The sequence below is a fragment of the Misgurnus anguillicaudatus genome, chromosome 2 (assembly GCF_027580225.2).
Source record: "Misgurnus anguillicaudatus chromosome 2, ASM2758022v2, whole genome shotgun sequence".
Taxonomy (NCBI): domain Eukaryota; kingdom Metazoa; phylum Chordata; class Actinopteri; order Cypriniformes; family Cobitidae; genus Misgurnus; species Misgurnus anguillicaudatus.
The window spans coordinates 17,241,936-17,266,357 of record NC_073338.2 but is presented as its reverse complement, the minus strand read 5'-3'; the positions used below and the strand labels follow the sequence as shown (position 1 = coordinate 17,266,357).

The following is a 24,422-nucleotide window of genomic DNA, read 5'->3' as shown; positions in this document are numbered from 1 at the left end:
AATGTTTTTTTTTTTTATTGCAGCATGCAGTTTATTACACTTATGCTATTAAATAACTCAATTACCGACGTTTTTACATATGCTTTAATTACTAAGCTAAATAGGTAGCACTTGCAGAGTTGCAGGTTGTATTTGTTAAATTAGTAAATGCATCAAGTAACATGAATGAACTAACAATGAACAATACAGCATGTGTTAATCTTTGTTCATGTTAATATTAGCATTTACTAATACATTTATAAAATCAAGCGCTGTAACTGATAACATAAATAATAAGTACCTTGAACTAACATGAACAAGAATTAATACATGCAGGAAAAACTGTATTGTTCATTTTTGTTCATGTTAGTTAATGCATTTATTAATGTTTACTAATACAACGTTATTGTAAAGTGTTACTGCTAAATAAAATAAGTTAGGTCAATGGTAGAGCTTTAAGCAGAGTAAAGGTCATGGGTTCAATTTACAGAAAACACACATACTGAAAAAAAAACAATAGCGTGAATGCACTATAAGTCTGCCAAATGCATAAATATACATACGTTTTTTTTTACCTGATTTCTATATAAACTTCAACTTAAACTCAAATGAATGCTGTCAGTAGACGTAGGTCATGCGAATCACGTGACGCAAGCTCATACGCTTTCCCTTCAGTTAACGCGTGTGCAGGTGCGGGTTCATTTCTGAGTGGATGTGCGCGTGCACGGGCTGTTGCATCCTCCCGAGGGACCAATAGCTCTCGTCAAAGCCCACATCTCATTCATCTGTGAGCTGGGATGTGTTTCATTGTGTATGAAAGCTGAGGATACTGAAGCCGATACACATGATGATGACGACGATGTGACAGCCATCCCTTCACATCATAACAGCGTTTCTGCTAACGAAGCAAAGCCTTTCTTCACATGAACCGATCGAAAACCGAGGACAGTTATCTGGAATAACACCCTGCACCCTGCTTTTCAAACAAAACATCTGGGAGGAGGAGAAACAGATTTTTAAGGTAATTGAAATGCTGTATAAATAGACATGCACTATTATAGTTCAATCTGGATGATGCAGTCTAATAGAAGTGTTAAAGTGATGTTTCAATTAAAAAATAAATAAATAAATGTGTGTTAGGGTCTGGATATTGGTGCATGATGTTTGTTTAACTGTTGCTGAGTAAAATTATAACAAAATCTTGAACACACACTTACGCACACATGCAAGAGCAATGAAATGCACACTATAAAGTGTGCACACTATAGCCAGAACCTTAAAGAATACTAGACATATAATAACATCAATTCAAGTTAATTTCTATTGTGCTTTTCACAGTTTGGCATTGTTGCAAAGCATATTTAGATAAAATGCCCTTTAAATAGTACAGATAAATATTCAGTAAGCTTAATAATGAAAACAAGAAATCATAGAAACATAGAATGCAATACATATACAGTCAATGATCAACTAGTTGATTTTGTTGAAAGTCTCTTGTTTATTTGATGATTGAGATGGCTGGGGATGACATTAGTCAGATGTCTCACGCAGAGCCGTTTGGTTTTTGGCACAGAAGTCATGTTTTCCACAGGGGAAGGCATATGATGTCTGTTCCTAGCTGACATGACACATACACAGATGCTGTTTTAGTGGAGATGTGATTTCTAGGCTAGGGATGATGTATCTGCCGAGGGTGCCTGACGTACGTGTTTGGGGCTGTTCAGCTGTTTGTTGTCCTGGATTACATGACAAACTCTTCAGCAGTGTCCTCGTGGCAGATGCTCTCCTTCAGGGAGTGTTTCTCTCAGTCAAGCTATGGTAAACTGCACGGTCTGAAGGTTTTTTAAACCTCACTGCGAGTTGACTTTATGGGGTAGATAGATCCCATGCAGAGCTTTTCTCAGGACAATTTTAAAAGGTTTTAAAGTTTTGGTAAAATTGCATAATTTAAGCCATATTAAGCAATGGATTTTGGGCATCTAATGGACAGCTATAACATTCAGTGTCTTATATTCAATTTATTAACTAACATACAGAACTGTAGGTTAAAATAAACATTATTAGATTTCACATCTAGTTCAGTTTTTGTCTATATGAGTCTAAACTTTAAGAAAGTAAACCGAATTATAATATTCTTCTGTGTTCATTTTTGAAATCCATGCAACTGTCCCAGATTTGGACATATTTCTCCATATACACAGCAGAGATGAGTGCTTTTTGAATAGAATGGGGGTAAACCTTTGCCCTCACCACGTGGCTAAATGGAAAAATATTGTTACAGAAATTATATTTGAATAATTGAATAGCGCTGACTTGGTTTCAAGTGCAAAGTTAGAGGCCGCTTTCACCAAAATATTCATGCCGTTATTTAAGAGTGGATACATCAGGAGTAGGGATTCATTCAAAAATCATCAGAGCTCCTGCCTCTCCATTTCACGGCTGTGGAGGAGAGATTCATTTTAATAATGAAGAAGGACGTTCACCTTACTATATCTCCCCATAGCATTGTTATATGTGACATCACACATCAGTTCAACAAGCTGTCTCAGGAATGTAACTGTGGCTGTTTCTGTTTATTTCTGACTTATACAGTATCAAAAACAAATGATGATGTGTTTAGGAGTGAACAGAGCACACAGAATCTGAGTCATCAATATTGCTTGAGCTATGTGAAGACAGAAGTTTAATACCTGCTGCTGAGTTAGATATTTGCACGCTTTACTGCACTGACATTTGCACCGGGTAAACAAAGATTAATGAAGTTGGATTTTCTACTGACTTGAGTCTATAAGCATATGGCAGCAGGTCACGACAGCATTTCGGTTGGTTGGTTTTGGGGTTGTTTTCATAGCCATGATGAAACTAAACAGAAAATTAGGTTTGGTTTCTTTTTTGCTTGTTTATCATTGTATGAAATTAATTAAAGGGACAGGAAGTAGGCTTTTAAGTGTTTTATATAATCAAAATCAATGTCTTTATTCATAAATATGTCCTCGTTCGTGTCAAATGACCTCTGCCAGTGATCTGACTTTTCTTTGTAAGCTTAGAATTTCTAAGCTTACAAAAAGCACTAGCCTACCAACGCGTTTTCACAACGCGTTTTCATTCAGAACACGTGAACCATCTGAAACAGACAAGGAGATCAGTGATTAAATAATGGCTACCGTAGTTGCAACATACATTTGGAAAAGCGAGGCGCTAGAGAGCACTATTCGTTTGAATGCAAAATACAATTTCCCATTATCGGTATCGGTTTTGTAAAATTGAATTAATGGATAAATGGATAAACATCTTTTACCACTTTTAGCATAGCTTAGCACAATCAATTGAATCTGATTAGACCATTAGCATCGCACTCAAAAATATCCAAATAGTTTTGATATTTTTCCTATTTAAAACTTGACTCTTCTGTAGTTACATTGTGTAATAGGACCGACAGAAAATTAAAAGTTGTGATTTTCTAGGCAGATATGGCTAGGAACTATACTCTCAAACTGGTGTAATAATCAAGGACTTTGCTGATGTAACATGACTGCAGCAGGCGTAATGATATTACGCACTGCCCGAAAATAGTCCTCTGCCATTGAAAGTTACTAAGCCTTAAGGGGACTATTTTCGGGCACTACGCAATATCACTGCGCCGGCTGCTGCAGCCATGGCATGGTACGGCAATCACACCAGAATGAGAATATAGTCCTAGCCATATCTGCCTTGAAAATCGCAACTTTTAATTTTCTGTTTGTCTTTGTACACGATGTAACTACAGAAGAGTCTTAAAAAGGAAAAATATAAAAACTATGTGGTTATTTTTAGCGCAATGCTAATGGTCTAATCAGATTCAATGGATTATGCTAAGCTATGCTAAAAGTGGTACCGCCAGACCCGGAGATCAGCTGAATGGATTCCAAAATGGTAAAAATCAAATGTATAAATTTCTGGAAGTTCTGGTTCTTCATTCTGATTGGTTGAAACTCGGTCTAAGCCGTGATAAAATACACCACATTACATAATTATCACTGCGCCACTGTTGTTGCATACTGGTTTATGAAAATAAACACCACAGTCTTTAATCATATTTTTAATTTGTCTACAATTGCACAATAAAGTGCTGAGCATTTGGTTAGTGAGTGGCAATGAATTTTCTGCAAATTTGTATATTCCAAAAACAATATAAAGCTTATAAACATATACTTTCACACATTTTGGTTTTATTATCACCACAAGTTGCTGTGTGTGGTTGTTAAATAAAGTGTCTTGAGTTTATGCTTAAGTGGGCTCAGTGATATGTTAATAATGATATTTTGGTGTTTTCTGGGTCAAAGAGGGAAAACTCACTGTTGTATGTCTCGAAAGAAACTAATGCATTTTGTGATGTAGATTACCTAGATATTTCACTTAAAGGTGCAATGTGTAATTTTTAGAAGGATTTCTTGACAGAAATGCAAAATAATATACAAAACTATATTATCAGGGGTGTATAAAGACCTTTCACAATGACCAGTTATGTTTTTATTACCTTAGAATGAGAAATTTTTATCTACATACATGAGGGTCCCCTTACATGGAAGTCGCCATTTTGTGCCGCTATGTTTCTACAGAAGCCCAAACTTTTTTACTAAGTTGTCTCCGATTATGACACATGGTTGTCCGGTGGCGGCTACCGTAGCTTCTCTATATGTTTCAAAAACGAGGTGAGCAGTGGACTGAGCCGTTGGTTGTAATTTGCAACCTCACCACTAGATGCCACTAAAATTTACACACTGCACCTTTAAAAAAAAGAGACTATAAATCGAGGGTATGGGGGGCCTACGAAACCTCTCAGCCCCAGGGCCTCACATTAGGTTAAGGCGGCCCTGGTGGCAAATTAAAAAAAAAACGCTGACGGGGAAAGAGTTCAGCATACTTTCAAGCATATTTGATCATCACTTCAACAGTTGCACAATATAAATGTTAATGTATAAATTAGATGAATGGTGATTTATAAAATAAACACCACAGTCTTAAATCTTATTTTCATTGTGTCTTTGCTGCTTCTGTGTTGGTTGGGAACTGCGCTCTGTTTCAGTCACACTTGATTCTGAGGAACTACTTTGTTTGGCGGAAGAGTAATATTTGTACTAATATAATTACAACTTATTTGTGTTTTATTTTATTAAATCCCGCTAACGTTATTCATATGAAGCAACCGTTTTAAAAACGCAATAAACCCCTCAAAGCGTTGGGTTACCAGTGCATTTTATAACAGCTAAGGCAGCTTCGCGTCATGTAGGGATGTTCACATTGACCGTTTAACCGTTAACCGAAGGTAAGAAATTATGACCGATTAACATTATCAGTTAAAATAAAAAATATTTGTTAATACATGGTGCGTGTCGTCATGAGCCGACAGACATTTCTCCACTTTTCTATCTTTAATTTGTGAATGTCCTGTAAATGACACAAATGATTGCTGCCCTGACGGTCTGATAAAGTAATCATTTGTATCAGAAATCTTTTGTATGCGTGTTTGGAAGCTGAACGGAGACGCGCGCGTGTCCGCGCAAGATGACGCTGTCCGTCTTGCGCACATCCGGACAGATGTTCGCTGATGGCCTCTGACCCTAACCATAAACATCTATAGCTCTTTTTGGACAAACGGAGAAAGACGACGCAAAACCAAAACTTTCTTAAAAGCGTCCTGCTTTAGAAATGACCACTGTGGTAGATGAAACGGAGACAATCTGCCCTTTGGATATTAATCCTCTGGACCGATCACGTGCTTTTTAATAAGGTAATGTTGCGTGAATATCTGTTAATGTATGAATCCTGGTTCTGTTGATGACCTGTCGCTGCTGTTTGCACGTTCAAATTAAATGTTTTGTTTTTACTAGTTCACAGACAACCGTCAACTGTATTTTTACTCAATGACAATTTCATATTCTTATCAGTAAACGGTTAATGTTCGGTTTAGAAGCTACGGTTGTCGGTCGGGAAAATTAACTGATATGAGCATCCCTAGCGTCATGCCTAACAACGCCCCTTAGCTGTTATAAAATGCACTGGTAACCCACTGCTTCTTGGGGTTTATTGCTTTAGTTTAACTAAAGGGGAGCTGGAAAATGAGTATATTTTCAAAAAAAGTGGAGTGTCCCTTTAACATAACAGCCATTAATGCACAGATGAGATGTGTTAAAAATGCCTGATATGCAATTTATGCAGCTTGGCTAAGAAATAGAGACAAACTCACGTAGGGTCATGTATACTGATGAAATCCTGTCCCAATAACAACATAGCTTTACAGGAGCAGCCATAAATAAATGCTTGTGGGAAATAAGAATGCTGAATTAATTTTGTTTTTCTGTTATTAATGCTCATCAGTAGCCTCGTAAAATCATGTTCATGTTCACTCACCGGGTTAAAGGCTGAAGCACAGCCACCGCATTTAGCTAACTTTTAACAAGATTTATACTAAATATTATATTAACATTTACCAGATAAACATTATTTTGTTAAAAACATCTAAATAAATGTCTGGGGCAATTAATTATGTTTTATTTCTTCCGCGAACTATGTCAGTTTGATACAGCTAACACACGAGTAAATGAATAGATAAACAGTGCTGTAAACAGCCATTTCATAATCTATAACAACAAATTATTAGTTATTCTGACATAAAATACCAGTTATGAAATTCAATTACATATAAGCTGTCTACTTTCCTGACAATCTATTATTCCAGTAATATAATTTATTAAATTAATATTATTCTTCACTTTTTCAGACCCCTATTTATTACATTGTATGCAAAGAGGGAGTGATTGTTTTTATTATAAGGGTTTGTTCAGTTCAGTGGTGTTGGAGGAATTCTGTCAAAAACAGTAGTATAACAGTAAATAAAAATAAGTTCAGCATATCGGTTATCGGGCACATAAGCAGCCAAAAATCCCAGCGTAAAAAAGAAAGTTGCTCGAAATAATCAAGGAGACAGAGAGATTCAAGACTGACGTTTCAATGTGGCACACTGGGCGTAAATGGCTCATCTCTCCCTGTGTCTCCATCAGTTTACTATCTCCCTTGGTTGTGAATCAGTGTGTCATGTACAGGCGCTTGGGCACTGGTAAGGACACTGTCTCACATTGGACACTTGATGACTTATTTATTCATTAAAACAAGACAACACCACTGATATTAATAAGCAACATGCACAAAAGACAATCAAGGACTTTGCTGCCGTACGATGGGGACTATTTTCGGGCACTGCTTAATATCACTGCGCCGGATGCTGCAGCCATGTTACGGCAGCAGAGTCCTTAATTATTACGCCAGGATAAGGGGCCAATCACACCAAACGCGTTTATGGCAGTTGCAGGCGCCCTTTTTGAATGATATTCTATGGGCAGTAAGCATATGCACGCTGTTTATGCGCGCCGAACGCCTTGTGGTTTTTGCCACCAATTGCAGCACGCGTTTTTGAAGGAGCGCAGAGAGAGATAAAGCAGGCGACGTCATTTGCGTCTTTCCATTGTCCAATCGAATGAGGGGAGAGGCGGGCCTTACGTTGTGATGAGGGAAGTTTACAGTTGCTTTGAAGAACCGGACTCCACTCGCTCACTCTTTCCTGCGTTTTTGTGGACCTTTCAACCTCAAACAAGGTCAGAGCAAGCGCCCTCTTTTTAAAATTTCTGATAATATGACAGTTAACAGCAAAAGAGCGCTCACGTTTCAATATTTGATTGACAAGACAGCTAACTCGGCAGTTGCTTAGCAATATAAAAAGCCACGTCGCGCTGCTCTGTGCGCCACGCCTTGCGTTTCCAAGCGTTTAAAACGTGTTTGGTGTGATTAGCCCCTAAGAGTATAGTTTCTAGCCATATCTGCCTAGAAAATTGCAATATTTACTTGTCTGTCAGTCTTAGTACACGATGTAACTACAGAATAGTCAAGTTTTAAATAGGAAAAATATCAAAACTCTTTGGTTATTTTTTAGCATGATGCTAATGGTCTTATAAGATTTAATGGATTATGCTAAGCTATGCTAAAAGTGCTAGCACCAGACCCGGAGATCAGCTGAATGGATTCCAAAAACGTAAAAATCAAATGTTTAACTCCATGGGAACTGGAAAATTAGCATATTTTCAAAAAAGTGGAATGTCCCTTTAAGCTTCGCCTTTGTTCTTGTGTTGTTGTGTAAAAGTGACCTCTAGTGGTGAAAATCTACATATTTTGGCTTTAATGTGCAGCACTGCTCTCTCAAAAATAAAGGTGCTTGAAAGATTCTTCACAGTGCTGCCATATAAGAACCCCATTTTGGTTCCTTTCAGTCAAAGGTTAAATAATTGCTTTCAAACCTTTATATAATTAACTTTTTCACCACAAACAGCGAAGGGTTCTTAAGATGTTGAATTCAAATATTTAATGAATTGATAGATTTTCCTTTTAATTCGTTTTCATTTTTCCAACAGTGACATCCAAAGTAACTTCATGAATTGACATTCAAAGAAACTTCATGAATTACCACTAACATGCTTTAGCAGAAATTTAACTTGCTAAGCTATTAGCACCCCATATTTGCTACAAATACCTGTAGCTAAAGCGTGTGCATATGCTGTTTAAAAACATAAAACAATTTGAATATTAGATTGAAATATGAAATAAACTGTAAACATGGAATACAAAATACATACTTTTGACTAATTTAACTTACTACATGTGTATCTGTATATATTTTACTTTTAACCTAGACCAGCAGCAAATGACATTTATGCTTGAAATTCAAGTTGGAGTACTATTTGATTTCTCCTTGTGTCGTTGCCAATATCAGAATGAACCATGAGCCATCAAATATCCATATGTCCATTCGTCCCACAATTTTTGATCATCTCTCATTGTGCTTTAAATAAACTACAGTAAATTAAGTGGGGGTGGTGGCAATTGCTGAATAAAAACCCAGTCAGCAGCTGCTTCGTAGCCTGACATCTGAAGCTGTCTCTTGATTTGTCCTTGGAGCGGGATGTGCTGCTGGCCGGCTATAAATCAGACCCTCTGGCATATACAGCCCAGCTGGAGGAAAAGGCTAAGACTAAAACTGCCGCAGACATTCTTGCATTGGAGAACATTTTCATTATTCAACAGACAAAAAATCTCTGCAATGCAGTTTTATAATGTCAAAATGTTGATTAGATTTAACATTCCTTGGGAAGAGAAGTAAAAATGGAAATAAGAATTTGAAGCCTTTATATTAGGACCTTTTTAAAGGGTAATGCCCCAGTAGCAGATTGGGACCATTTTTTGACAAAAATGTTAAAGTGTGTATGCATGAATAGTCATACAGCTGTCCAGTGGTGTAGTTGGGGCCATACGCATGTACAGTACACCTTGTATGTGTACTTTTTCACAGCACTATTTGTGTATACTACTTCTAAGGATATATATTAGCGTATAAACACTTGTTTTGCTGTTTAAAACATCTTAAAACGTTGCTTTTGTGGTAGTTTTTTCTTTAACGGTAAAGCCTTTTTCTTTATTTTGTTATAAAACTTACGATTCTTTCATAGGCTCTGCCTCCAACAACTCCACCTGATCACATAATCATCAGTGTCTGCAGCACCCCAATGAGGAGTTAGCACTGTTGAAAGAGACACTGTCCCGCTGAAGCCGTCAGGTATGGTAACATTGATGAAACTGCTCAGTTTAGTCTAAGGTTAGTTTAAAGGAACACGCCCAGATTTTGGGAATTTAGCTTATTCACCGTATCCCCCAGAGCTAGATAAGTCCATACATACCTTTCTCATCTCCGTGCGTGCTGTAACTCTGTCTGACACAGCTCCCGCTAGCTAAGCTTAGCACAAAGACTGGAAGTGAATAGCTTCAGCTAGCATACTGCTCCCAATAAGTGACAAAATAACGCAAACATTTTCCTATTTATGTGTTGTGATTTGTATAGTCACACCATGTACAAATAACAAGGTGATATGAGACACAGCTGTCTTTTAACAGTATACATACAGGGAACTTTATTATCAGAAGGCGAAGCACCGCCACTTGGGCGGAGTGACCCGCTTGCAGCACCCGAGTAGCCCCTGGTGAGGAGCAGAGAGTTTTGCAAATCACTCCGCCCAGTAGCAGTGCTTCGTCTTCAGAGAATATAGTTCCCATTATGTATACTGTTAAAAGATAGCATACGCCATTCATTTAAAAACATAAGACATGCAATCGTAGTTTCATTCTTACCTTAAAATGTAACGTGACGTATGCGGACAAATATGGCTTCCGGAAGACGCACCCGAAATCCTGGCCAGAGCGCATCTGGGAAGAATGGCACGTATGGTCACCCTAAACAAGAGGTGCATCGTTCTTTGTCTGTTACAGAGGGAAAAAAAATCTTTACACCCCAGTGACCTTTAATGAAGAAAATATATGGATTTCGATTAGGTTTTATTCACAAATGAGAAACTGACAGTAATTTCTCTAAATTCTTAAAGAAACCATCTGAAAACCAAAGAATTTTCTGCAAACAACACAGTGAAGGATTGAAACATTTCCTGCTGAATGGGATTTGATTTTCATCTCATCTTTTATTAGACTCAGTTTAAGCGTACATTATAAAGACTAGATGTGTAATTAGAGTAAATGAAAGATCAGAGTGTTCCAGTACTTCCCTTAAGGCTGAACATACAGAGTGCAATCTCAGCTCTTTCTCAACTGTTTGCTATTATGCTACTGTGCTTGTTTTGTTGCAAAGTTGCTGTAATCACATGTTAAGAGAATGAGAATGTTCAAGAAGATTAGTCGTTTGATAGACACTTTTTAAAATGCAATTTTAAACTTGTCAAACTTGTCTTGTTATTAACATTTTCATTAATCATACCATGCCTTGTTTAATTTTGCTGACAAACTTTAAATACAGATATACAGGTATGATGTTATTAATGGTGCTTTTCTACTGCATAGTTCCCCACGGTTTGGGTCGAGTCAGCTTACTTTTGGGGGCTTTTCCACTTTGTACAGTATGTAGTATCCGATACTTTTTTTAGTACCACCTTGGTTGGGGTTCCAAGTGAGCTGAGCTGATACTAAAACATTACGTGAAAACACTGAAGATCACTGATTGGCCTGAGAGAATCGTCACTACCAATGTCAACCTGTTGTCATCTGTGCTTTGTTGTATAAATTTCCAAACTTCCTTTTAGCGCCATAACAGTGCTATCCTGTTTGTGGCAGCACATCCGCAACAGGCACATAAGTTGTGTGAAAAATACTGTGTTTTTTTACATGTGAAACATGAACACATCCCTGCAAGCAAGCCTACGATGGTCCTTTATGGGCCCACTTAGGGCCAGCCTAAGGGCCCTGCGCAGGCTTGCTCACTGGCAAAACGTTGACCCATTAGCGCGGGCCCTGCACGGTCAGCCCTCACTTAGACCCCAGGAAGCCGTGATACAGTAAAATCCCCAGAGTTAAATAAACACTGCTGGATGGATATATTGTCCCAATCTTACAGAGTGTTAAAAATAACACTGAAGCAGAATTTAAAGCTTTGTTATCCTCTTTCTCACCATCTCTGTCTGAAACCTAAAATTGCATTTAACATCTTACTTGTAGAGTCATTTTCTTACTCAAGGTTTATTATTTTTTTTTCATTTAAAGTCACCACTAGTGTGATCAGTGTTTGTTTTAGTTGAACTTGACTCTGCTCTTGTTCAGTCTTTTTGACTGCTATAACTTTGTGTGTTTAAGACATGTTTGTTATGACAGAGTAAAGACAACATGGTAACTTTTTGGTGGTTGTTTGTACATAATATCAAACATCATCATATATCATATATATATAATTTTTTTTAAATAGTTTGTTAATTTTGTTTTGATTATTTATTAAATACTCATCTGAAATATAATTTTTTGTTAATACTAAAATACTACACTGGAAGGCCCAGAACTCTTGTCCATCTGAAGGACTCTGCACTTAAAAAAACTCTGTGGTGTAAATTAGACACACAAACTTCAAGAATCAGGGTATGAATCTCAACAATGGTGACAAGGAAAATAGTACAAATGTTCATTATTTATTTATGCTGCAGTGCATTCTGGGAGTCCTGGATGAGATTTGTAATTTGTTGATACCCAGCATGCATTGCAGCATAACGCTTTTCATTTTATTGTCACCATTGTTTTTATTCATACTTGGATTCTTGATATTTGTGTGTCTACATTATACACTTGGTAATTTTAAGTGTCAGTGTTTTAAAGTTCTTCAGAAAGACAAACGGCTATGACAGAGCTGGGTCTCATACTGTAGTATCACATTATTGTCAGAGAAAGATCCTTCTGATAAGTGTGCAAACATTAAATGAATACATACGTTTTCTAGATGATGTTTAGACTTTATGTATAGTATTAACCAGAATTGCTCTATAGCCTTTTCCCTGCCGTAAGAAACATGTCGTTAACCCACAACGTTATAGCAGTCAAAAAAACTGAACAAGGTAGGAGTCAAGAGTCAAGTTCAACTAAAACAAACACTGATCACAATAATGTTGACTTTAAATGAAACAAAATCTAAACCTAAAGAAAGAAAATGACTCTACAAATAAGATGTAAAATGCAATTTTAGGTTTCAGACAGAGACGGTGAAAGAGAGGATAACAGAGCTTTTATCTTGCTTCAGTGTTACTTTTTTAACACTTTTATATATATTGGGACAATATATACATCCAGCAGTGTTCATTTAACTCTGGGGATTTTGCTGTATGAGGACTTCCTCGGGGCTAAGTGAGGGCTGCCCATGCAGGGCCAGCGCTAAGAGGCCAACATTTCGCCAGTGAGCAAACCTGCGCTGGGCCTTTAGGCTATGCCCATACAGGGCCTTCGTAGACTTACTTGCAGGATATGTTATATTGTGCACTGTAAACACAATCAAAGCTTCAAAAACACAGGAAGAACGGGACCTTTAAAAACAACACAAAAATGCAAGCATCCCAAATTGCAAGCATCCCAAATTGGGTTGTTTTTAGCCCAACGTCCGGCTAAATATAGGACAGAACACACACTGGGCTAACTTGACCCGTCAAGTTGAGTTGTTAATTTTAACCCAGCAAATTGGTTGTTTTTTAAACCCAAAGGATGGTTTCATTTTTATTTCAACATTCGGTTAATTTCCTTCATAAATGGGTTAATATTATTATTATTATTATTGTATCTTAATTTTATTCATTATTTATTGCAGATGTCAAATACACCACATCAGGGCTGGCCCAAGCCTTTATGGGGCCCTAAGCAGAATTTATGTTAAAAATCTAACATACCTATTATACATTTTATTAACTGTAGCTCTGTTTGGGATGTAGAAAACACAAACCGTGCATTACAAATGTATTGTGATTGTCAAAACATTTTCAGTACTTTCAAGGTGAACTGTCCCTTTACATTTTGAGCACAGACCACACAGGGACTAATTATATAAAAGTTGTAGACATTCGCAAGATCTTAAAAAAGAGAAAATTTAAGAAATATATGAAGAAATGGACAAAAAGAAAAAGTTTCTGTTAGAATTTATTGTTAAATGCATTAACTATTTTCAAAAAGATTTTTATTTTAATTGGCTTAGCACAACCTATAAATAAACTGTTAAAGACACACAGTTTTTTTCTGGTGAAATACACACACGCACACACGCACACACACACACACACACACACACACACACACACACACACACACACACACACACACACACACACACACACACACACACACACACGGAGCAGTGTGCAGCTATCACGGCAGAGCTCAGGGACCAACTGTGGTTAAGGTGACTTGCTCAAGGGCACCTCAGTGAGACTCGAACCGGCAGCTTTTGGGTTACAAGCCCAACTCTCTAACCATGATTCGTTCATGTCTTTATATATCTTTATATGTCTTTATATATGAACATCAGTTCAGAAATTGTTAGTTTTCCTGTGTGTTACTGTTTGATATCGCTTGGAGGAAAAAAGGGTTCATTAAGAACTTTTTGCTAACAGCACTTCCATGACAGGCTCTGTTTTGGAACATTACTGTGATTCGTTTTACACTCGACCCTTCATTAAATTTAATGATGGTTTGACTTCTGCTTATGTTTAATTTGCTTTGACTTTCACTCTCCTGACTTGTTGCGTCATGATGCACACACAGCCTCACAGCTATGGGCTTGCTAAGTCTGATGTCATGCATCACTTCCGGGTCCAACCGATCTTAAATGCCATAGGGAAATAACAAAACAATCACGCTAACATACACTCGCATAATGCATAACTCCCCAAAACACCCAATCCTTATATTTTACGTCCATAACAAAATTCGAGATGAGCAGACATGGACTCCTGGACATGGATTTTTTTTTTACAAATGACTAATAATATAAGTAATTTGTAAAAAAAAAAATCCATGTCCATGAGTCCATGTCTGCTCATCTTGAATTTTGTTATGGATATATAAAAAGTTGCGGAAGGGCGCCACCTGGTGGATAATAGCGGTATTGCGGAAAGACGGAAAATCTCGTCATTGGCGGGGAAGCGTTTTCTCTTAATTGACGAGATATCTCGTCAATGGCGGTGAAAGAGTTAACAAGCCCATGATTGGGTCCAATGCTGTAAAACAGACAAGAGGTCAGATAGTCCTTCCAGATAAAGACAGGTGGGATAGACTCAGTCGGCACTGGACTGTCAGTGTTAGCAGCAAGTGGAGGAAAGAAGTTATGGACATGAGAGGAAATGTATTTTAGTGAAGAATACAAAGCAATGAAGAAGAAATGAGAAGATAAGTGATGCAATAAGCGAACGGTGGATATATAGAATGCAAATGGGCTGTGGTTGATCCTAAACCCTAAATCTTTGTCTTTACACTGCAACTTGGATCTGTGCCACCTCAAAGATCCAATAATGCACACATAAAAATACACTTTATGTTTAAGACTGTAGTAAAATATGCAGGATTGTATCCATTAGAGTTGTTAATTGCAGCTTTGGTTTGGTGCACCAGGTCTTTTACTTACTGATTCTCTTTCATCTGCATTATACAGTACTTACATTAAGCACTTTGCATCTCAGCTCATTTTAGGTTTACGTTCTCACACACTTGCTTTTTGAACAGTGATCGGTTTTCATTTCCCCATTTGATATGACAATATTGATAGTGTCAGTTTCAGATGACGGTTGACAGATTCTGGTGACGGGTGATGGACTGGACAGAAGATGGGGTGCTGGAGTATTTGGGGAGAAGTGGGTCAACTGTCCTAGATGCCATGGCAACTGAGATATATGAGGATCTGTCTATTGATCTGTACTGGTTGATGTAATAGAGTGAGCCAGGTGATAAACGAGTGTGCTGACAAGCCCTCACCCATCCTAGTGCTTCAGATCTCGGCAGGCATCTCCACACATGCACACATAACCCAAACGTACATATGATGGTCTTAAGGTGCAGTCACACTAGACTTTGAGCATGTGAATATTTTTCAGACGTTGCTGCCATCCATCTTTGCTTTTTAAGAGAGAAATTCACACCGTGAGGTACCGTTTTTTTACTGTTCACATCTCTACGTGATACGAATCTCTACGTGTCACTTTAATCATAAACCCTTTAGACGCATGTGCAGCAGGCACTTGTTTTAACAAGACATGTGATGCACAAATGTTTACATGACGCACCAAACATATATTTTGACATGATACGCACACATGATGGGCTAAATACACGTTGTGACGAGCTTTGCATCATGCGCCCTTGAAAAAGAATTCAATGGCCGCCACTGCAAATAAGTGAAATTTATGATACCACTATTAGTGTGTTTTACTGGTAATTTGACTTTTATTAATGTTAGCTTTGCAAAAAGTTTTGATCTTTCGCCCTTTCCCCATATAAGTACATTGGGGCTGTACTTGCATAACATGCAAAAAATAGCTTGGGGTGTTGCCAGAATGGTTTCCGAGTGAACAAACGTGCCTCAAAATAATTGTATAATGTGGTATGCAGAAATCGCATTATGATGATGTTAGGTTAGTAGTTTAGTATTAACCACAAATAATCAGAAAAATACACTGGGCAGTGAGATTATTCCATTAGTTATGTCTGATTGTCTAAACATGCACCACATCATTTGCTGTCACTGTTGCCATGACGGTCGAGTTTAACCTCTAGCAGACCCTGCAGATCCCAGATCAGTAGTGTTTTAGTGTTTAACCGCTGGCACAGAGTAAAGAGGACAGGCACACAGCCACCATTCCTGTATATAATTTAGTGCTTTTACTCCGAGAAAATGGGCAGGAGGACGTGTGGGAGAAAAACCCTGATGCTGAACCACATCCTGCTGGGACACTGTTGTGCTTTAAATTAAGTGGGTGTTGATTTGTTTAGTTTTAAAATGTATTTTTAATTTAATTATATGCTGCTGCGGTAGTAATATTGTCTGTACAATGTATTGTATGTTTTTAGCATATGCATTTTGTATTGTTCTTATAGATTATGTTATTCTTACCAATCTCTGAGCCATTTATATATTTGGTAGATGCTTTAATTGGTGGATGTCTCTGGTCTGAGCCTGACCACTTCTGTTGTGCCCTTGATCATGATAAATAATCTATAAATACAGTACAGTGTCTCTCTATACATGGGTGTTGGATAAAGCTATATAATCTCTTTCAACACATTAGTCCTAAATAAAAATGTTTTAAAAAAATCATAATTTTCAAATAAAGCACTTTTAAATATGCTAATTTAATTTAAACGTAACCATAAGAAAAAAAATCTGACGATTTCCGCGTAACAATCGCATGCAATTTATCGTGCAGCCCTATACAGCTATAATATACATGCCTCATAAGCACTGTTTTCATCCTAATCTGACACCCAAACCTAACACAACATTTGATGGGATTTAGGTTGTAACTGTATTCTATCTAGCCAGAACCACTATTTTTCCTCCTAATCTTCTCCTAAAACCTAACCCTCAAACCCAACATCTCGCAAGATTTGGCAGTAGCTGTATCCCTTCTGGACAGAACTGTTAGGGGTGAGCTGAGGACTGAGCCATTAGTCTCGCCACTAGATTCCCCTAAAAAAATCTACACACTGGTCTAGGGTTACCACTAACAACTATTTTAATATCAACTTAATCTATCGATTAATCGATTATTTTAAACGTTTTATTTACTAGCAAAAATCAACAAACATTCAATCAAACATTCCTAAATTCTAATGTTCTTTTAAAGGGATAGTTCACCTGTCACCATTTTTCGACTTTCATGTTGTTACAGACCTGTATACATTTCTTTGTTCTGATGAACATGAAGGAAGATATTTTGAGGAATGTTTGTAACCAAACCGGTCGTGAGCCCCATTCACTTCCATAGTAGGATAAAGAATACTATGGAAGTGAATGGGGCTTACTAACTGTTTGGTTACGAACATTTCTGAAAATATCTTCATTCATGTTCATCAGAACAAAGACATTTATACAGGTTTGTAACAACACGAGAGTGAGTAAATGGTGACAGAATTTTCATTTTTGGGTGAACTATCCCTTTAACATGGCATACTCTTTTTATATTGTATATAAATACTATTTATTAAAGGAACACGGCCACATTTTGGGAATTTAGCTTCTTCACCATATCCCCCAGAGTTAGATAATTCCATACATACCTTTCTCATCTCCGTGCATCTGTCTGACACAGCCCCCGCTAGCTTAGCTTAGCACAAAGTCTGGAAGTGAATGGCTCCAGCTAGCATTCTGCTCCCAATAAGTGACAAAATAATGCGAACATTTTCCTATTTATGTGTTGTGATTTGTATAGTCACACCGTGTACAAATAACAAGGTCATATGAGAGACAGACATCTTTTAACAGTATACATACTGGAAACTATATTCTATAACTATAACTATATCAGTGCTTCTTGGCTGTGTCTTATATGACCTTGTTATTTGTACACGATTTGACTATACAAACCACAATTATAATGTATTCATTATGTAATTTATGCCATCACACAATGAAATGTCCTTAAAAATGATAGGCAAAAGATAGAATGATGTCAAATTTACTGTGCCTTCCATAGACGCTGTATAATAAAACACCCTCGCATTAGCGTTAACTATAGTATTTTTTGTATGTAATGCAAATAATACAATGCATAAGGTTATAAATCTCTATAGATTTAAAAAAGACTTTGGAGGATTTATGATGCTGATGATGACAGTTGAAACATGTAATCAAAGTCTTGTGAAGAGTTATGGTATGATACATTAAGCCTGAGCATTAACAAACGCAGGCACAGATCAATCCTTTTCTTTATAAGAAAAGCAGATTTTAAAAGTTCTGCCTAAAAGGATGAGTTATTTCACACAAAAAAAACGTACAGCTTTTCCTTTTCCGGCGGCTCATCATCCTAAATAGCCCCAGCATGTTTTCTCTGCAGATGTTCATGCATCGAGCTGGTACTGCTGTGATATGCTAACGAAACCATACAGAGTTTACAAATCAGTCTTTTATAAGCTAATCTGAAGTACTCCCATACTTTAGATCCCTTCGGCCTTTGAAACTTTTTGAAACTCTTTTCCTCAGAGTCCATACTTTGATGACATCATGTAGTGCAGATCTTAGGGACAGATCGTATTTTGGGACAGACTCAAGCATCATGCTGGAAATAGGAAGAGAGAACTCCTCCTTTCCGTCTTCTGATTGCTCTGATTGCTCTTTCGCAAGGACTTCTGGGTTGGTAAAGTGCTGCAGTGCGGGCTTCAACGAAGACAATGAGCACACTTCGGAGTGTCAAAAATTGCAGATGGGACACCCTACGGACCGGTAGACTAAGGGAGCACGCGCAATTTAAGGCCACGAGACCGAAAGTCCACATGAAGTGCGCCATTTGGGACAGGGCCTAACACGTCGACATTGCACTCGACCCCACTTCATCCATCACCTTTGGAAACGGCGGACTGGTGGAGACGGTGATAAATATAAGGTTGCCGCCTACTAGTGGTGTGGAGGAAATGGTTGTTATTTTAGCGTGAGACCAAATGTAAAAAAATAAAAACTTTAATTGATTAAAAATATAACAGTCGATTGTATCGATCAAACGTGACTGGTCCTTTAAGTCTCCGGTGTTTTAGATGTTTCTCCTGGGTAAAAAGACCAATTGTCTCCATTAGAGTTTTAAAAGAAATCTCAACAATGTCACAAACCGAGATCAGATGTGCCATTCAGCATTCAAAAGTCAATATTATTGAAGATTTCAATACGAACTCAAACATTTCTCAGTGAATGTGCACCAAATCCAGATTATTCTGAGTATACAATCTACATGTATTTTATAGCTCCATATATCTTAATGTATTTCAACAATTGTCCCATTTGTTTTTATTGGGGTTGCATAACGATTAATCGCGATTAATCTATTGCAGAATAGTTTTTAGTTACATCATAAATATGTGTGCGTACTTTGTATAAATAAATACACACACACATGCATGTATATATTTAAGAAATGTTTATATTTAAGAAATACTTAATATATAAATATATTTGTTTTTCTTAAAATTATATTATACATGCATGTGTGTATATTTACATAATTATTATTCACAGTTCACACAAAAATTTGATGTAAACACAAAAACCTTTATTCTGCAATAGATTTATTGTGATTAATCGTTATGCAACCCTAGTTTCTTTATTTCTCCTAAGCAATTTTAGAAGGAACATCTGATATTACAATGAAACACAACTTATTACTTCATCATATCTTCTGAGCTATAAAAAGAGCAGAATCAACAATACATCTACATTTACGCATTTGACAGATGTGTTCATCCAAAGCGACTTCCATACAGTGCATGACAAGGTATACATTTTTATCAGTATTTGTGCTCCCTTTGTTCAAACACATGACTTTTCGCTTATCACTGAGCTATACAGAAGCTGTATACAATAAAATTTTCCTCTAGGTTATTATAACACACTGGTTTGCTGTAGTCGTACAGCTTAATTTTTGTCTTATTTTATACTGCCACCATGTGGATGGAATTGCAATTGCGTTCATTTTATTCTAATGCTGAATAGAAGCTGTATTAAAATCCATTGTTATAATGCTCCCATGTTTTGCAGAAACTTTGAAGAGCTGAGTACCTGCACCCCATGATCCTCACATCAAGAGAAACAGCCGTTCAATCTCTCTGTGGTCTCGTATCCCCTCTGCTCTCTTCTAATGTAAGCAATGTACACAGTCTATCCACAGACATTGAGATGCTTAACACAAACAGTTCAGCTAATCAGATGCCTTGACATTTATGCAGCCAGTGAATTGAGGTGTCGTTAATGAACTAAAAACACAATATCTGTCTGATTTTACATATGGAAATGAGGTTTCACTTCAACCAATAATGTCTGTTTCTCTCTGGCTTTAAGGGTTTGATGGAGATCTGGTCGGATGACAGCTGGAACTGTTGTCATAACCGGAGGAATTCTCGCAACAGTGATACTTCTTTGTATCATTGCAGTGCTTTGTTACTGTAGACTCCAGGTGAATTGCACTTACAGTACATACACTCTAAAAAAAATCCGTTAAAAAACGGACAAAGTACTGTGTAAATATGAAGGAATTCTCCGTATTTATGTTTTACAGGTATTTATCAGTTTTTTTAATAACCCCTGCTGCAATCTTTCACTTTTGCCTCTCTATCACCATCTCTGTTTGAAACCTAAAATTACAACTTGCTTGCGGAGCTATTTTCTAACATGGATGATGTTTAACTTCTAAACAAATGCTGTCAGAACAAGACACAAGAGTTAAACTATTCCAGCATCGACACATGTGATTTAGTAGACAAATCTTCTTTGTGACATGACGTGTACGTCTAATGGATATTTACCACAACTTTTATCACATTAAATCTCCAGTTTGTGTTTTTTTTAGATTAATTTGAAGTCACCACTATGGAGATTAGTGTTCCCTTTAGTTAGACTTTTGTCCCTTGACCTTCTAGAGCTGACTCTGCTCTTTTAGCATTGCAACAGTGTTTTTGCTTGTAGCAATTGCAATTTGTTTGTGCTTGAGGAAGGAGAATTGTCTATGATGTCACATAAGCTTAGTTGTTTTTATGTTATGCTGCCTAATATTTAAATATGAAATGATAAAATAAGAATAAAGAACTGAAATGTATAAGAGTGACACTCTATGCTGATCTATAAACACACTGTATTGATAAGATGGCTGAAAATGTGTCAGCTGTGGTTTTTGCTTCAGAGATATCAACACTTTGGATACAAATCTCAACCATGGTGAGAGTAAATGTTAAGAGAGTTTTCTTCAATCCTGGTACCCAGCATGCATTGCGGCATGAAGCTTTGTTGTTGATTGTCACCATTGTTGCGTTTCATAGGCAGATTGAAGTGTCCCTAAAGGTTACGGACAATGTCCTGTAAATCTACGGACAGTGTTCTATAAATCTACAGAATGTTCAGTTTTTGAATAAACAGAAATGTCTGTAAACATAACAAAAAAAGTGCCGGTAATTTTCTGCCAGGACATTATCCGTTTTTTTACGGATTATTTTTTTAGAGTGTATATTCTGGGTTAATTTAACCCAACGTCACTATGCTAGCCCAAAATCTGATTGCATTAATTCCCTCTACTTTTAATACATGTCTTTATCTCAGTATTACTGCTGTAAGAAGAATGATTCTGAAGGAGAGGCGGGCTCAGTCGGAGATTCTCAGCCGCAGTTTGCCTGCAACGCATGCAGCGCCCCAGGGGTGGATGGGGCGGCCGTCACCCCTCTCACCCTGCCCTACGACCCTGCTACACCGCACAACTTCTGCCCCACCTGTTCACCCCACTACCTCCGTGGCATGGATGAGATGCGTAACGGTGGCGAACGCCTGTCCTACATGCCCGCTCATTACGAGAATCATGGCGCTACCGCCCTTGGTCTGGCCGCCATGTACGGCCCCATGCTGAGCCAGCGCAGTACGCCGGACTTTTACACCAACACACGAGCCATCAGCACTGACGTCTGACCCTCACAAACATGGAGGTGGACCTTGGGACGGCACTATGGACCAGGCCTAAACCGGCCACGTGTAAAGCTCCTGGAGCCGCGTCATCTCCACGGAGCCAAGATGCAAAGGACTTACGGGATGGCATTTAAGTCTTTCACATCTCTTTTAGTCTTCCTTCTCTTTTTTGTTTTTCTGTTGTTTGGATTTCTCTCTTGCACACCACTTCCTCTTTCTGCTGTACTGGTTTTAAATTAAGAACATTGAGGGCTATTTGATGTTTGGGTTTTACTTAGCATTTTAATATGTTAATTGCAAAGACAATATTATAACAGATAAAGCATACATGACATTTTGAAAGTAGAAATTGAAAGGGTCGTATACGGGCCATTCTACAGAATTAGTCTAAAGTAAGAGCTAAAAACCTTTTGAAAAAAATGTCCTCACAAAATTTTGATGTATTCAAATTATATAATATCAGAGGTACACATTTCTAGTAATTATGTAGTTAATTCTCATATTGTATATTCAGAAAGTTTGGGAATTTTTTCCTCTCCCCAAATTTGTCACTACCGTAACACAATGATATATTATTTATTAAGAAGAGTTACATTGACCTATTAAGATTTTGTTTACGTCTGTCTTGTAAATATATTTTTTTGCTATTTTTAAAAATGTTTGTACAGATCAATCAAAAACATTTACAATTTAAACAATATTTCAAGTGTAATTTATGGGATTTTTGAATATAATGGATTTTTTTAAATACAATATTTCTTCGTAAAAGGCATGAAGTTTATCATACTGATTTCAAAGTTAAAGATTCATTAGTTTAAATATACATTCAATCAAAAACTATCAAAACATCTTAGTTGATCATTCAATATACTTTATTTTTGACAAAACACCTAATGTTTCGGTAGTGACAGCACATTTTTGTAGTGACGGAAAGGAAGCTCCTCACTAGAAAAAAACTAAACGATAACAAATACAATACATGTCACGTGTCTTTACGCGATATTTACGGGATGTGTGTGAATCACTGTGAATAAACCATTATCAAATGACAAATCCCAGACACATTTTCCATAATCGATGTGTGAAAAGGTCTTGTGTGTGTGTGTGTGTGTGTACCATGTTAAGGGGACCAAATGTCCCCACAAAGATAGAAATACCAGTGCATTTTTGACCTTGTGAGGACATTTTGAGGTCCCCATGAGGAAACAAGCTTATAAATCAAACAGAATGATGTTTATTGAAAATTTAAGGTAGCAGAAAGTTTTCTTTGATGGTTGGGGTTAGGGTTCGGGGAAAGTAATAGAATATACCGTTTATACAGTATAAAAACCATTACATCTATGGAATGTCCCCACAAAACATGAAACCTGTGTGTGTGTGTGTGTGTGTGTGTCTGTCTGTGGACACTTACGTTAGTGTAACCACATCACATTACAAATCTTTTACTTGCATACTAAAACAATAATAATGCAAACTACAAAACTATTTATTTACATAACTGTACTAAAATTCTGTTTATTTCCTTCAAATAAAGGATTAAGTGTTCCCTTTTGTCACTACCAAAACAATAAAGTCACAACCAGAACACCACATGTTTAACATGACAATTTTAGATACTTTTGAGCCTACAGATTTTCAGACGTTTAAACACATTAATCTCAAAACAATGGGACATAATCATCATATAGCTACATGAGAGAGGTGGAGACAGGAATTTGTTTAAAAAAGTAGGGGTGTGGTTAAAATCAGTCTCAGTCAATAGACTCAAACACACTACCTCGGTAGTGACATGAAAATGCGGGACAGGTTTTACAATTTTTTGATAAAAAAAAATTAAAATAGATTTTTTTAATTCACTCTTTTTTTAATCAAATAAATATTTTAAAAACAATAGAAAACAAGCTATATATACACTGAAAAAAATGATTCATTGAATTTAATCCATTTTTTTAAGGTAAGTGGTTGCAATCAATTTATTTAAGCTGCATTTAAACAAAAGTTTTATATTTTATTTTACGTTACTAATATTTTTTGTTTAAATGTAGCTTAAATAAATTGATTGCAACCACTTACCTTAAAAAATTTATTAAATTCAATGAATCATTTTTTTCAGTGTGTGTATATATATTTTTTTTTATATTTTTTTTTTTTAAATATCATTTTCACACGCTGAAATGTAAGGATTAGGGTCCAGACAGTCCCCTCTCGAATGAAAATACCTTATAAATGATCATTTATATATTATTGTGGGTTTTAATAGACAATAAAAGTATCTTAGTAAACATCTAAAATTTAAATACTTAAATGGTTTTTAAATTGGGGTTTTTGGATGTGGGACAGCAGATTGCACCAATTCTGTAGAATGGCTCATTATTATATAGTCTTTGTTTATAGTGACACAGAAGACAAGCATTCC

The 24,422-nt window shown here is 36.8% G+C and overlaps 1 protein-coding gene across 2 annotated transcripts; it reads left to right on the top strand.

The window, feature by feature from the left end:
* The first annotated feature begins 643 nt into the window (after window positions 1-643).
* fam163aa (family with sequence similarity 163 member Aa) lies at window positions 644-23,114 on the top strand. 2 transcript variants are annotated; one of them, XM_055201705.2, is made up of 5 exons: window positions 644-1,000; window positions 9,513-9,619; window positions 20,099-20,200; window positions 20,399-20,513; window positions 21,650-23,114. In XM_055201705.2, exons 4-5 carry the CDS (start codon window positions 20,421-20,423, stop codon window positions 22,007-22,009), a joined length of 453 nt encoding a protein of 150 aa, XP_055057680.2. In that variant the 5' UTR covers window positions 644-1,000; window positions 9,513-9,619; window positions 20,099-20,200; window positions 20,399-20,420; the 3' UTR covers window positions 22,010-23,114. The 2 variants fall into 2 exon arrangements, with proteins under 2 accessions (XP_055057680.2, XP_055057681.2); XM_055201706.2 differs by lacking the exon at window positions 9,513-9,619.
* The last annotated feature ends 1,308 nt before the right edge of the window (window positions 23,115-24,422 follow it).

What these genes read in the sequence shown, in the direction of transcription:
- fam163aa (XM_055201706.2), top strand. Translation starts at nt 20,421, where the DNA reads ATGACAGCTGGAACTGTTGTCATAACCGGAGGAATTCTCGCAACAGTG. An exon ending in TTTGTTACTGTAGACTCCAG is followed by an intron (nt 20,514 to 21,649) that starts GTGAATTGCACT and finishes TCTTTATCTCAG; the next exon opens with TATTACTGCTGTAAGAAGAA.